At 45.9% G+C, this 13,770-nt stretch overlaps 1 protein-coding gene across 6 annotated transcripts in view; it reads right to left on the bottom strand.

Moving 5' to 3' along the window:
• KLHDC4 (kelch domain containing 4) overlaps window positions 1-13,499 on the bottom strand; it is a 29,088-nt gene extending 15,589 nt beyond the window's left edge. The window contains exons 1-6 of one of the 6 annotated variants that reach the window (XM_030023909.2): window positions 13,284-13,322; window positions 11,835-11,926; window positions 10,786-10,841; window positions 9,696-9,794; window positions 8,684-8,825; window positions 6,454-6,590 (exon numbers count right to left, since the gene is read on the bottom strand). Coding sequence is in view for 2 of the 6 variants with exons in the window: in XM_030023907.2 (XP_029879767.1) it covers window positions 6,454-6,590; window positions 9,696-9,794; window positions 10,763-10,841; window positions 11,835-11,926; window positions 13,284-13,382 (506 nt within the window). In the remaining 4 variants the exon portion in view is untranslated. Of the gene's footprint in view, window positions 1-6,453; window positions 6,591-8,683; window positions 8,826-9,695; window positions 9,795-10,762; window positions 10,845-11,834; window positions 11,927-13,283 lie in introns of those variants that run through there. The other 5 variants (XM_030023907.2, XM_030023906.2, XM_030023908.2 and 2 more) reach the window with 5 other exon arrangements.
• Window positions 13,500-13,770: the final 271 nt, after the last annotated feature.

The following is a 13,770-nucleotide window of genomic DNA, read 5'->3' as shown; positions in this document are numbered from 1 at the left end:
GCCTAAATAAATAAGAAACCTGCTCACCATTGAAAACAACAGCAAAACCTAAACCCACAACCCTACTGCTACACTTTAACTGGCAGCAGGTAGCTCTAAAGTGCGGTGATAGATTTCTGTGGAGAGAGAAAATGAGGGCCCTTATTCACCATCAAAAATGACAATCTCACACCAGTCATAATGAAAAACTCCAAGCAGAACAGCAGCATTTTGGTAAGAATGAATTAATATTGATTGCTTGGACTTTTTATTCTAACAGAGAGTGGGGTTTTCTAGGCATTTACTGGATTTTTAAGTATCACCCTGCAGAATAGCACCTCTAGTATTAATTTCATCAAGATCTGAAATCATTATTTTCTCTTCTGTAACAAAGCTCCCATGTTACTATTCCAAAGGATGGCACCTTTTAAAATATTTTTCTTTTTTTTTAAAGGAAAGAAGGAATTAAAAATCAACATTGACAATAAAATCCTTTTCTCAGAGAGCATCTTGCTTCTCTAACAGGTTTCCTCCAAGTCAAAAATCAATTCTGAGCAATAAAAAGTTTATTCGTTGATGTGTGTGTTTTAATAAACAAGTTCCCACAAGTGTACAATTAACTCAAAGTCACTAAGAAAAACACCCAGTCTGGGGCCTGATCCGAATTCATAGAAGTCTCACTGGCACCAGCACCACTTGCTCTCAATCACAAGGCTGGTCTCTCCTTCTTTACACTAGCAATACAAGCTACAAGAAGAGATGCTGAAACACAGTTCCAGGAGGCCTCACTCTGCACAGTACTGTATCATCTCAGCTTCCTTGGCCTTTGTGTTACACATTGCAGGAATCAGCTACAAAGGAAAGTTTATAGCCTTTGATGTAAGGACATGCTCTCCTAAACTTGCAACAACTGCTCTTAGAAAGTATTTTTACCTAGAGCTATTCATACAGCCAAGGTCCTTTGTCCCCAGTCTCCAAACACAACATGGAAAAACCAAATGGCATAGTCAAGCAGGACTGGCAGTAACGTATAACCATGCTGCCACTCCAGAAGGCAGTTGGTGCAAGCTTGAAGACTTGTTTCCCAAATGCAAACTGTCTCCTTTTACCTGTATCATTGCTCATGGTCCAAAACAAGCATTCTGGAAATGGTTTCACAGACTTTATGATTAATACTCTACTTCATGGGGTTGACACCAGAAAGCAGACATGTGGGAGGGAGCTGTAAATTCTCCAGACTTTTTTTAAAAATAGATTAAAAGATATGTCTGGATAAGGACTGGCTCTACACATGTACAGCATAAGTCTGATCAGAACTGCTCCATAAGGAATTTGCTTTTGCTTGTAGAGTTACTCTGGGACTTATAGTAACATAACAGACCTAAATTCAGCCCCCAGATTCAAGAATTAAAGATGCTTACATGTCACAGTGGCTACAGACTGCATAAGTTCATTTCTTCATCCAGAGGATGCTCCCATGAATCTCGGAACCTTTCCATAATAATAAGTGATGATGCATAGAACATCCCATCAAAGGGGCATTTCAGGACAAAGCACTTTCTTCTTCCAGTACTCGAGGCAGCTGAAGGCCAGGACTTCAGTGTTCAGTTTTACACCTTACACTTGTGAATGCAAACAAGCGTTCTGTTCAATGGCACACGCAGATAGTGTATCCATGTGTTTGTATACTCAGTAAGAAAGCACACAAGTGAATACACAATTGCCACAAGGCACAAAACCCTCAAATCAAATCCCTTGCAAAGTCCATCAATGGTTGTACATTTGGATCCTGATCTGCCAAAGAACAAGCTCACAAGGCTCACTTCTGGGCTGACAGAGGAAGTCTGCTCAATGGTATGCCAAAATACCCTTCCTTTCTTTAAGCACCAGTGCACCTTTCTACCTTGTGCTGCAGGACCTGATCTTTCTGGTGACAGATAGCACATGAGCAAGAAAAGCTGTCCATCAGAAACAAACCTGTGCTGAAAGGCATCCTGCACTGCAGTGACTGCTCCAGTTCTCTCTGTAAACAGCGTTAAACATACGCTTGTGAAACTCTACCCTGAAATATTTATAGCACTGCATCTCACAAATCTGTTATGGGAAGTATCATTAACATTCCAGTATTAAAGGGAAGAGAGCTATACAGGCTCAAAAGCAAGACGGAGGAGGGATCTGCCAGTTCCCAAGTACAACCCCAAAGCATGATGCTCCCTGTCTCTCTTTGACAGAGTGCACTGGGCCACAGAGAGCTGAATAAGAACGTTCTCTCTAGGAAGGAATGAGGCAATCAGGTTAAAATATTGCTTAGCTCTAAGGCAGAGTAACAAACAGTTCATGCACTGAGGCAACCTTATGCATCACACACATAAGGTGGTTCCAATATGACAAAGTCAGTTGCTGGCAAGCCTTCTAACAGGCTGGGATTTGGTGTGTTTGGACCATCTTTGTGCATGCAAAACGCAAGTAAATATAGCTAAATATTGCTAAATATAGCAGTTTTTAACTCTGTCAAGCAGACTGGCACCACTGTGCTCTGTGCTAGGAGATAATAGAGATCCACTTCCCCAGCAGCCTTTGCAGACACAGCACAGGAATGTTATTCACAGGAATGAGCTACTCAAGGTTTTCTCTTCAAAAGCATTTTACAGTCAAGCCTCTTACAGCACCAAGATGGTCTGTGGCATGAACTGCAGGCCAAGAAGGACAACATAATTGTCTGAAATCTAAACTGTGGGGCTGGAATAACTAGATTTCCTAGAACTGCAAGTTCAGATCACAGCAGCGTCATCTTAGCTATTTAATCCACACAAGCCAATACATTCAAACCCACCTGAAATGGGGCACATGTGATTCTTCCCACGTGGAACAGAAACAGAAACTTTTGTCTCTCTTGTCCAGACATTTGTTAATGAATAATTCTGTTACTCTATTACTCGCACTAAAATGACGTCTTCTAAACCCAACTGAGTTTACTCAATACCAGTCTGTACCCCAAATATCTATCACCAGGCACTTATTCAGGTAACACTGCTACCACTTTGGACACATGGAATTATTGCTTGGCCTGCTATGTGAAGGTTTTTGTACCAGGGCTGGTGCCCCACCATGACTCAACAAACCTACACAATCTGCCCCCTCCATTTAGTCTTTCCAAACATGTCCACTCTCCCAATACCACTAGCCCCCAAGCTGACCCCCACTGTCAACTGCCCCCCCAGCTTGTTAACGGCAATCCAAAATAAGCAAGTGCTTGACTTCAGACAGACATGAGAAACCTATGTGGAAAAAAAAATCACAGCAGCAATAGGGTTCCTGGCAAGAAAAGCAAAATGCTGCACAAAAGTGAAATGCAGCACGTGTTATGATCATAGTTTTAAAAGAAGTAAGAAAAAAATCCCTCGTACAACTCAACAATCATCTCTACCCTTTCCTCTTCCCCTTTCCAAGCAGACTGTAATCAAGATGCCATATGGAAAAGCAAAGAGGCAGCAGAAACTTGATTTTCACACTCAGTCAGGTTAGCATTAAAACAAAGACATCCCCTCCCAGCCTCCTCCACCAGATGCCTCATTAATGCAGCTCTTGGAGCTCTGCCCAAGGATGGGGAGGAGATGCACTTTGTTTTATTTGAACACTGGGACCAGGGCACAAGCGTTTTCAAAATTCCAGCAAGGCTGAAAGACAGACGTCCACCCAAACACATCAGGAAGCTCAAATGGAATAGATCCTGCATGGGGCAGGGAAAGAGAAAATATCATCTTTCCAGGGCACTTTCACCCATATAATTTATGATGCTCCCCTAGAAAATGGCTATTCTTTTATCTACTAAGAAACAACTAAGTACCAATGTCTCCAAATGCATCCTCCCACTATGGCATGGCAGCCAAGGTGACATGTGACAACCAATACCTGGGGATGGAGGGTAGCTCTGGGTGGCTTGAAGAGCATGGTACCTGGAACTTGCTCCCTAGGTGGAACTAGGACCTCACCTTCCCAGTCTGGCTCCCTCCTCGCTAACTGTAACAACTCATCACAACAAAATCACTCAGCCACGGTTTTAGTCCATTTGGGGCCTGGGACTGCTGGGGGCATCCTGCAACTCGCAGCACATGCAAACTTCATGCTCAGCTCCAGGGAGGGAACAGGTGCTTTTGCAGTGTAAGTTACACTCAGCATCCCCGAGGCTGCTCTCCCACATGGGATAAGATGTGGGATGAGTAGAGCCTCATAACCATCTCATTTCCTCTTCCCAGGCAGGTCAGGTACTGCAGCATTTGTTTTGGGAGTGGAAAACCCTAAATCAGCTCTACAGCAACGCATCTGCAAACCCACGAGAGAACAATTTGCGCCATCAGTGGTGGAGCTAACGAAGCCTCATCTGGATTCTCCGATGGCTCACAAAAAACAATCGCCCGCCCTCGCTCTCCCTGCAGCTGGGTGTTAATACTGCTCTCTGGTGAGGATTTTTTCAACCAAGAGTTTGGTTGAAATGTCAACCTTTTCTCTCAGCAGGGACTCTACAGTGAGCATCACTTCCTCCCCCCCACCCGCTTACATGAAACCAGTAGGGATGTAATGCATTTGAGTTCATCCCCTTTATTTGGCTGAGATTGAGCAAGGGATTCAGAAGTTATTTTGGGGGAGCTGGGAGGGGTACAGTCACAGTCATTACGTCAGCTTCTGCCTAACAACAATAGGCAGATCAGCCTGCACAATGACAGGTCTTTTTAATCCTTGCACCTCTTAAAGAGCCCTCCATCATTTTGGAGGGTTTCTCTCACCCCCACTTCTCAAAGACAAGCAGGGCTCACTGGAGTAAACCTGGCTTCTGGAACATGACAAATTACAGCTGTTATTAGATTAACACTACCAGGTCTGGAGCCAAGAACCACACTGATGGACAGGAACCAGCTGCTTACGAATCGAACAGTTTTTCCTCAGCCTCCCAGAGCTAATCCAAAGGACGATCCTTGGACTCTTGCAGAGCAGTCGGCTGCCGGGATCCTGTGCTGTGAAGCGTCCTTCTAACCCAGCCTGTTTTGGACTCCTTGGGATTTTTGCATTTTGGCTCTATGTGCCCCCTTCCCCCCCCGCTTCCACACCAGAGTCCCTTCAGCACTACATTAACATTAGTAAAATTAAACCTTCAAATTTCCCCCTTGTCAGGCAATATCAATGCTACTATTTTGCAGGGAGGGGAGAAAAGGCAGACAGGCGCAATGACTCACTGTGTGGCCTCAGGCGTGTGCCAAGGCAGAGCCAGGGTATCCATCTCTGCACAGCTCAGTCCTAAACCACCCTCTCAATTACTGTGCAAAAAGACAGACACAGACAACAGGCACCCACACTCTGTAAGCAGGGTGAAAAGTGATCAACCTAGGCAGATTTAGAGCTTCCCACCTGCAGGAAGGACATGGAGCTCATAACCAGGAGCTCAACAGGTCAAACAGCAGATGAGCAAGTGTTCAAAAGCTGCTGCTTTCCCCAGTGCCACCTCAAGGGTCAGCTGCACGGGAGTTCCAGCCCACCCAAAGCTGTGCTCTGACTAATCCCACAGTCAAGACAATTCCAAAGTCCAAGAGAAAGTCTATGTCAAAGTCAGAACCAAAGCCACATCTCCAGCTTCCCAGTCCACTGGACAACCCACCAGACCTCTTCTTCTCTCATGCAAATATAAACATGAGCAGCAAAACCGAGAAGCCAAAGGTTAAGGAAACCCTAGCAGAGGACTTTAGGCTAGATCCACCAAAGATATTTAGACACCTTAACTCCTGTCAAAAACTACCAGGGCTTTTGGCACCTATTTACTTTGATGGGTCTGAATTATTGGCTTGTTTATCCCAAGGAATCTTGAGGCAGCAAATGCCAGTTATCAGGAGTGAAGTTGGCTCTGTGGATAGATACAAGCTGTTTTCCCAAGCAATGGTAAAATTGGGATATCCTTTACTGGTCTTGTACAGCCCAGGCAGAAAGAGCCCAGGCAGAAAGAGCCCAGGCAGAAAGAGCCCAGGCAGAAAGAGCCCAGGCAGATGGAGCAACAGGTACTGTTTTGAAGTTGGACATCTACACCCACCATGGTTGGGAGGACAGAGTGCTGTTCACGATACTCTTTCCTTCAGTTAAGTAACACCCAAGCACACCCATGCTACAAAAATCACGTATTAAATAAAATAGCTTTGGCCTCAATAGACTTGGAACACATCTCTCATTTCCACTTCCTTCTGGAGGCTGTCCCCTCCACCCTTTCTAGGATGGGCACCTCTGTACTCAAGGGAGAGATGAGCAGACAGCTGGGAAATGACAGCACTATACCAGGAGTCAAACTCAGACCATGCTGGCACAGTTCCTCACAGGGTCAACATCAACTTCAGAACACATCACAGAATACCAGGTTGGAAGGGACCTCAAGGATCATCTGGCCCAACCTTTCTTGGCAAAAGCACAGTCTAGAGAAGATGGCCCATCACTTACTTGATCTGCTCCCAGGTCTTGGTAGCCAAATGCAGAACCCAGAGATCCTTGTAATGATAGAACTGTTCCCCGTTGGGAGATGCAAACTCCCCGCCAAATACCCACAGCTGCCCGCCGGCTGTGGGCACCACTGCCGCCTGCCAGGAGAAGGAAGAGCTGGATCAGACAAGGGTTCAGAAACCAGAGACACGAGAGCTTTATCAGTCAAATGTGCAGCTGCCTCCAAACACCAGCGAGCAGACAAGTGGCAGTGGCTGCTGCTGCCTTGCTTGGCAAAAGCAGCTCTCTGGGGCTGAAGGAAGGGGAATTTTAAACGCAAGTTACTCATTATTGAGCACACCTTCCCTATAGCAAAGGGAAGTTGGTCAAGGAGCTGGGGTCTTCCCACATCCCAGCATCCTGAGTTCCAGTTCTACAAATTCAAAGTTCCCTGGGAAGCATCTTGAGATTTAGTTTAACAACAATTGTTCAAATCTCTCTGTCCACCAAAAGGACACCCCTCCACAGCTAAGGCTCAGCAACATTCATGCATCCTTTAGTCACATAAATCGTATCCTGCAGAAGACATACTGGGGCTCATGAACTCTTAGCCATGGGAGGAACAGGGACACTTCCTGCCTCCAAGACACATCTAACATCCCAGCACTGGGCAGGCAGAGTAATCAGGGAAAAGTCTTTTGGAAAAGACCATTAACAGTGCACAACTGCCCTTTGCAGGTTTTGTAGATTATAAAACAATAAACAGTAAAGAAACCAATCTGCAGCACAAGTCCAAACCTGATGCTTCCCAAGACCTGAAAAGCATTACTGCTTCCTCTGAAGGTAAAAAAAAAAAAAAAACCAACCCCCAAAAAAACCAAACCAAAAAAACCCCAAACACAGAAGGAAATGGGCAGCATCTGGACAATAGGAGACTGTTACTGCTCTGATTAGGGCAAGTAGCAGAGGGGAGAGTATCAAAGGGGTTTGGGTTTGAGGTTTTTTTGCACAGAGCAGCACCAAAACACTGTTGCGATGCAAGCTGACAGTTAAAAGTAGGGAGAGAAGAGCAAGACTTTACTTCATTGAAATTATCTGTGTAAGGACTAAGGAAAAAGGAAGGAATCCCAAAAATGAAACTTTGTGACTGTGCAAATTTCTTCCTTGACTGGGACATCTTGAGTTGTTTACACTATAAACAAATTCTTCCACATGTTTTTTTTCTAGGGTACCCATCACAGATCAACATTGGGATTATGATCTCTTTATCCAGAAGGGCTTCATTACCTGCCTATCTTTCCCAGCAAACAGCAAAGTAGATTTTTAGCATCAGACACATGACCATGCCCTGACATAAACCAGCCTATACATGCAATGATTAAACACATGAGAAAATACAGGGTGTGTTTGCAAGCAGGATTTGTGGGAACATGAAGTTACCTAAACAAAGGGGATACATGCCTGATTTTCATGAGTATCTAGAGCTTAAAAGCTTAAGGGGAAGGTACATAAAACAGCCCGCTCATACTTGTGCGTGACCCTTTGAAGAGCTGTCTCGAAATTCATTACACAGCCAAGCTTTTTCCTTAAACAACTGACAACACCCATCCATAGCTATTCTCACCTCAGCTCTGTTGAACAGATGTAATGAAGCCAGTGTAACTCAAACAGAGGATCTCGTGTCAGAGACCACAGATGACAAGTAAGACTCAAAACATGCACATACAGACCCATGGACACGCTTCTCTTTACCCCTGAGCTAATGCAGAATATGCATTAAAAATAGTCACAAGGAAGACAACAAACCAGTCAACTAATGAGGCTGAACTGTCTCCTGTGCAACTATAATTAATTATGAGAGAAAACTTCTTGTTGAAGCAGGACTCCTCAGATAGGTTTCTCCTTTTATTTTTGTTGTAATCCAGTTGCAGCTCTCTGATGCGCAGGCTGCCTGCTCAGTTCAGATTCAGCTGCTAGACAGCCACCTGCTGGCTACCAACACCCGAACAAGCACCTCTCAACTCCACACCCACAAAGCAACCTCCTTTTCACCTAGGGAAATGAGTGAATTTATGGTCTCCTTGTGGAATTTGGCCTCTGAAATCAAGTTCTATTTTAAGCACCACAAGGTAGCCCAAAAATCAAGTCAGAACCTTTCAATTCAAGAAAGAACACACAGCTCAGAGCAAGACTGGCATTTAGGCGTAGCATAACAAGGATATATGAACCTATCCAGGGCATTAGATCTTACCAGGAAGCTCTAAAGAGCTTTAGCCACGGGTAGGAAAATAACACTCCCATCCTGTACAGCAGCTTTTGAAATGTACCAGTCACCCAGCCACTTGCTGCGACAGGTAAGATAATCTATCAGACAGCTGGTGAGGGCCAAAGACCTGCAAAAAATACAAGTCTTTGGTCCAGTTTCTAATGTGTAGGTGTTCACATAAAGTAAACAAATCCAAATCCTTCATCATCACAACCAGCCAGTGACCTTAATGACACAGGCACCAGAGAGGTGAATTCTAGGGGAGTGTCATGGTATCCCAGAGAAAATTTAGACAACTTTCTCTATTGCCTTTGCAGACAAAAGAAAAACAGCCCATCTGCCAAGGAAAAAAAAAAAAATCACAACCCAAAGACAGGACACACAGTCAGTGCCAGCAGTCCATCGTGTTGTACAGTTGGGACGCTTGGCAAAGCCCAACTGCTACATCCTAGTCGGGATACCCTGTAGTAATGGAGTTACTCACATTGCTGGAGTGGCAGTATCTATAATGCCCATAGATGTAGGCCTATGGGCATTAAGGAAATAATCATGCACAGCAACTCTGCCATTCATAGCACTTTGGTCAAATTCAAAGTTATACCCTGACCAGCATTTTGAAAATTCAGTGCCATCCTGGGATTATGGATGGTTGACCTGGTCCCTGTATAATGCAGCAAAGGGAGTCCATCTTCAAAACAATTCGCCCCCATGAGTCCCGCTTGAGTCCTGCCGACCCAACAGATACAACCCCAAATCTTCATTCCATGCTTAACATTTCCAGAGGCCACCCAGTGGTCAGAAAGCACAAGCACCTTGGACAGGCTTGTACGGGCCCCCTCAGCAGAAGAGATGAAGTGACACCATTGGCAGCCCATTACAAGGAGAATGAAAGGAAGCCAGAAACCCTCAGAGGAAAAAAAAAGCAAACCAACTCCCATCCATCTCTAGCACAGCATTACAATAATTCCAACTGCTGCTCTGGCATGCTGTACTTTACCTGGTGAGCACATCGCCTTGGTGGTGGGTTGGGGATCTCTACTTTAGACCAGCTGTTCTTGCGGATGTTGTAAATATACAGTTCATTATACAGGTACGTCTGTTAGAGAGGAAGAGAAAATACACATCACCACAGCTCTCCATTGGACAGGGTCATTTTGTCCAAGCACAGGCACCCCTGAGGGTTATCTGTGAGTTTGGGGGACAAGGAGCACAGCACCAGCTTTGCAAAGCAACAGTTCACCTGCCTCATCAGGCAGGGAAGGAAGACAACAACCTCCTCCACTAGATTGGGAGTCAGCAACTTCCTCAGAGTGATCCACTGGACTGGGCTGTTCTTTCCCAAACCCGTGGTTAAGCCTGTGACAGCTTGAGGTATGAGGACTTAAGAAGTTGGAGCTTAACACAGATGTGTAGGTTGAAGTTGCCCAAAGTGCTGCTCAACTCCTGAGACAGGAACAGCTTAATGTAGTGAAGCAAGCAGAATTAGTTTTGCACATCACATTGCGTTATCCTAAGGCAGCCAAATATCATTGGCAGACTTGAATTTTCAAGCTACAGTATGTACAGCTTCTTAGGGTCATAAAGACCAGTTTGTCTCCAGGAGCACAATAAACACTTGCAACTTGCAGAAATTCAGTAACAAGAGTTCCCACTTGCAAATATTTGCTACTGTACACATCTCCAAGGCAGGCAATGCCTTGCCAGCAGCAAAACTGCAGAAGTATCTTGTTTTGAAAGGTGGAAGATAGAGATTCTTCAACAGTTATCAAAAGTGAGGGGCAGATATGGCTACAATTAAGTCTGGAGAAATTATGAAGCCCTGAAATATTTATGCTGAGACAATCACTCTAACTCCTTAATGGGTTCTAGCATGTCTCCTTCCTGCCAACTGTTCAGGCATGAGACAGTATCACGGCAGAATTAAAAGGCTATTTTGCTCTCATTCAGGGACAAATACATATTTTATGACTGCTGCCTTGAATTTCGCCTCAAATGAGACTCATGCAAATTACAGTAAAAGCCAGGGAGAGGGTAGAATAAAGAAGAAATGGAAGTATACATTACTTTTTGGCCATTGAAATATTCACCTCCAAAAAGGATCAACTCATCTTTCTCAGGGTGAGCAGAGAGGGAGCCGTTCAGCCTGCAAAAGAAAGAGGGATGGCCAAAACAGTAGATGTGTAAGAGTCTTGTAAAACTCAGAAGCTTGCAGCCTTTAACTTAGCTAGCACTAGCACCTCTGCCCTCTAGCCACAAAGGTCTCTCCATCATCTGCCAAATTACTAGGCTGTGATATTCACCCCAGGGCTAAAAACTTCTCAAAGAAATTAACTTCTTAAAACTTCCAGCAAGATTAATTTGACACTGTCTGAAATCTTCTCCTATTTTAGGAGCACACGTTACACTGTCATTTAACATGCCTTTTGACGTGAGCTCTTGAATTTTAATGCTGGTGTGTCAAGAACAAAAATTAGTTTTATGAAGGCACAGAACTATGGGTAGAACCGGGCTGTCTCGTATCAACTTATCTGCGTCATTATTCTGCAGTCACCACTGGTCATTACTCATCTACATACCACCAAAGTGTTTTGCACCATGCAGAGACAGATCCCTACCACTCCCAAGGAGGAACTAACTGACCACTGTAACAGCCCTGTGAGATTAACAGTAGTGTACTGACCTGTCCCACTACAGAGAGAGCAAAGCAGGTATCACAGAGAAAGGCATTTCTTTAACAAGCCACAGGGAACAGAAATACAAAACCTGTAAGTATGTGGACAAGTGTCTTCTATCTCATGACACATCCTTTTGCCTCTTAAGTCCTTTCAGCTTTCTAGTCCAAAGCCAGAACTTCCTCTTAACTTTTATTGTTCCTCAAAAGCCTACAATCTAACTCTGCTTTGCCTCCCTTGTGCTGATGGGATGATTAAAAAGGGGATTTTAAGGCCAAAAAAAAGCTTTTGGTCCCTTTTTTAACCAAGGACTCAATATACCAGATATTTTGTAACTCCAGATATCAGCTATGCCAGATATCATGCCTTACAGTCTTGGGAAATAACTTTACATAAATAAACGTCATTAAAAGCACCACCAACTGCTGTATAAGTGACAGACAAAGCCTTGTACAATCTCTTACCTGGGTGAGGGGGGTGGGCAGGACGACTCAATTACTTGGGTCTTTTTAGCATCTAAACTCTGGAATTCTGCTATCAGGGCTTCAAGATCCTCCTGCAAATAAAAAGCCAGACATAAGTTCCTTGACATGCACAGAGCCAGCCACCTGCACACCACATGAAACCAGTACTCACCCTCATGATTTCCCTTTTTTAAAAAAAATTGTCTGCTTGGGTTCCCTTCATTCAACTACAAGAAATGGATGCCGAGTACTTCCACATATGCTTTAAAGATTGGTCTCCCCTAAAACACTAACAAGTTGCTCAGAAGAGTCCTAAAAGGATGGTATGCAAAGACCATTTGCTGCACACCTGCTATTCCTGCAGCAGAAACACCACACAAAGCAGCAAGTAAATGCAAATCACTTAAGCCCTAAAAGTGATGAAAAACTATATGCCACAATCTAGCTAGTCCTCTTCTTTGTCTGCAATGGAAAATGCCTAAATGGAACTGGAAACTCTTTTCTATTCCCAGCTCATACTTTAGCTGGCGAGAAACCTGCACGTATTTTTATTCCCTTTCAACTCCTGTCAACTAGAAAGAAAATCTGCCTCCAAAACCGCAGATACACCAAGTTGCAAGGGCAGAAGCAGGATTGCAGCTATGGGGAGTTTCCGACTCACGGTCTCTCCTACAACCCCCATTGCTCACCACCTCCTTTCAATTAATCTTTCTGAACGTGTGGTCAAAGCAGAGATTTCCAAAATATGGGGATTTTGCCCCTGCAGCATGGCATCAGCTCTCCCTGCAGCCAGTAGACATGTACGCTGGCACTTTCCATGTCTTAAGCTTTGCATTATGCTGGTAACACCACATTTTGACCAGGTAAAGGTAGCTGTTTTGAGGCCTAAATACAAGCACCCACTCTAGGTGTGAGATAAACATTCTCATTTGCTTTTAAGACCAGAAGAAAAGGATGGGGGAGATGGAAGGCAAGAAGGACCCTTAAACCGCATTTTTTCTGTCCTCCTTTTACACCTGCCGGCACACGCTGCACCCAGCCTGTCAGCGATATGGCAAAAGCCTTCCTGGCAGCAGTTTTCATTTCACCCTTTATCCCCTTTTCCGAGTGCCCTCGCACACAGGCGCTGATGGCTTCGCAGCCCTTCGCCAGGCGCTGACCCGCAGGTGTGAACACCGCTTTTTTTCACCAGGACCGCCCTAACACTAACCCTAAAAAGTTTCACGAGGCGCGCACTGACCTCAAAACCCCTCCGCCTGCACATCTTCGACCCGGCCGATGGCCTGCGGGCACCCACGGGACTCCAGCGAGTTGTAGCCGTAGCGAGTTTGTAGTTTCACAAAACGCCCCGAGACCCACAGAGGGCCCGAAGGAGCGCCGCAACGCCCCAGGGGAGGCCCAAGCCCCGCGGGCCGGGGCTACCGGAGCCCCCCCATTGCCGCCACTCACCTCCTCCTTCTTGGCTCTGCGGGACACCTTCTTCTCCATCTTCGCGGCGGTCTTCTCGGCCCCCTTCCCTTTCTTCTCCCGCTTCCCCTTCTTCCCCATGGCTGAAAGGCCGCGCTAGGCCGCGCGGGAAGCACCGCGCTCGCCGCTCCGCCCTAGCCGCCCAGGGCGCACCGCGGGGCGGGCAGCGGCGCCCGCTTCGGCCCGGCACTTCCAGGCCGCGGCCCGCCTCCTGCCCGAGCGGCCGTGGCCGCGGGGTCCCTCTGCAGGTCGGGCGGACTCGTCGCGGCCGGTATCGGCCTGCTGCCTTCCCTTCCGTGGGGCTGAGGGAGTGCGGCGGACAGGGGCTGCCCCGGCCGGGCCCTGTGAGCCCCACCGGGCCGGGGAGAGGCTTTAACGCGGCTCCACACACCGCCTGTCACCCACCCTCACAGTCCAGACTCCCGTTTGACGCGTGTTGCTATTTATTCCTGCCCTGAGGAGACCGTTG

This window comes from Aquila chrysaetos, chromosome 9, assembly GCF_900496995.4.
Source record: "Aquila chrysaetos chrysaetos chromosome 9, bAquChr1.4, whole genome shotgun sequence".
Classification (NCBI taxonomy): Eukaryota; Metazoa; Chordata; class Aves; order Accipitriformes; family Accipitridae; genus Aquila; species Aquila chrysaetos.
Note: the sequence above shows the minus strand (reverse complement) of the source record. Positions and strands in the feature narration are given on the sequence as shown.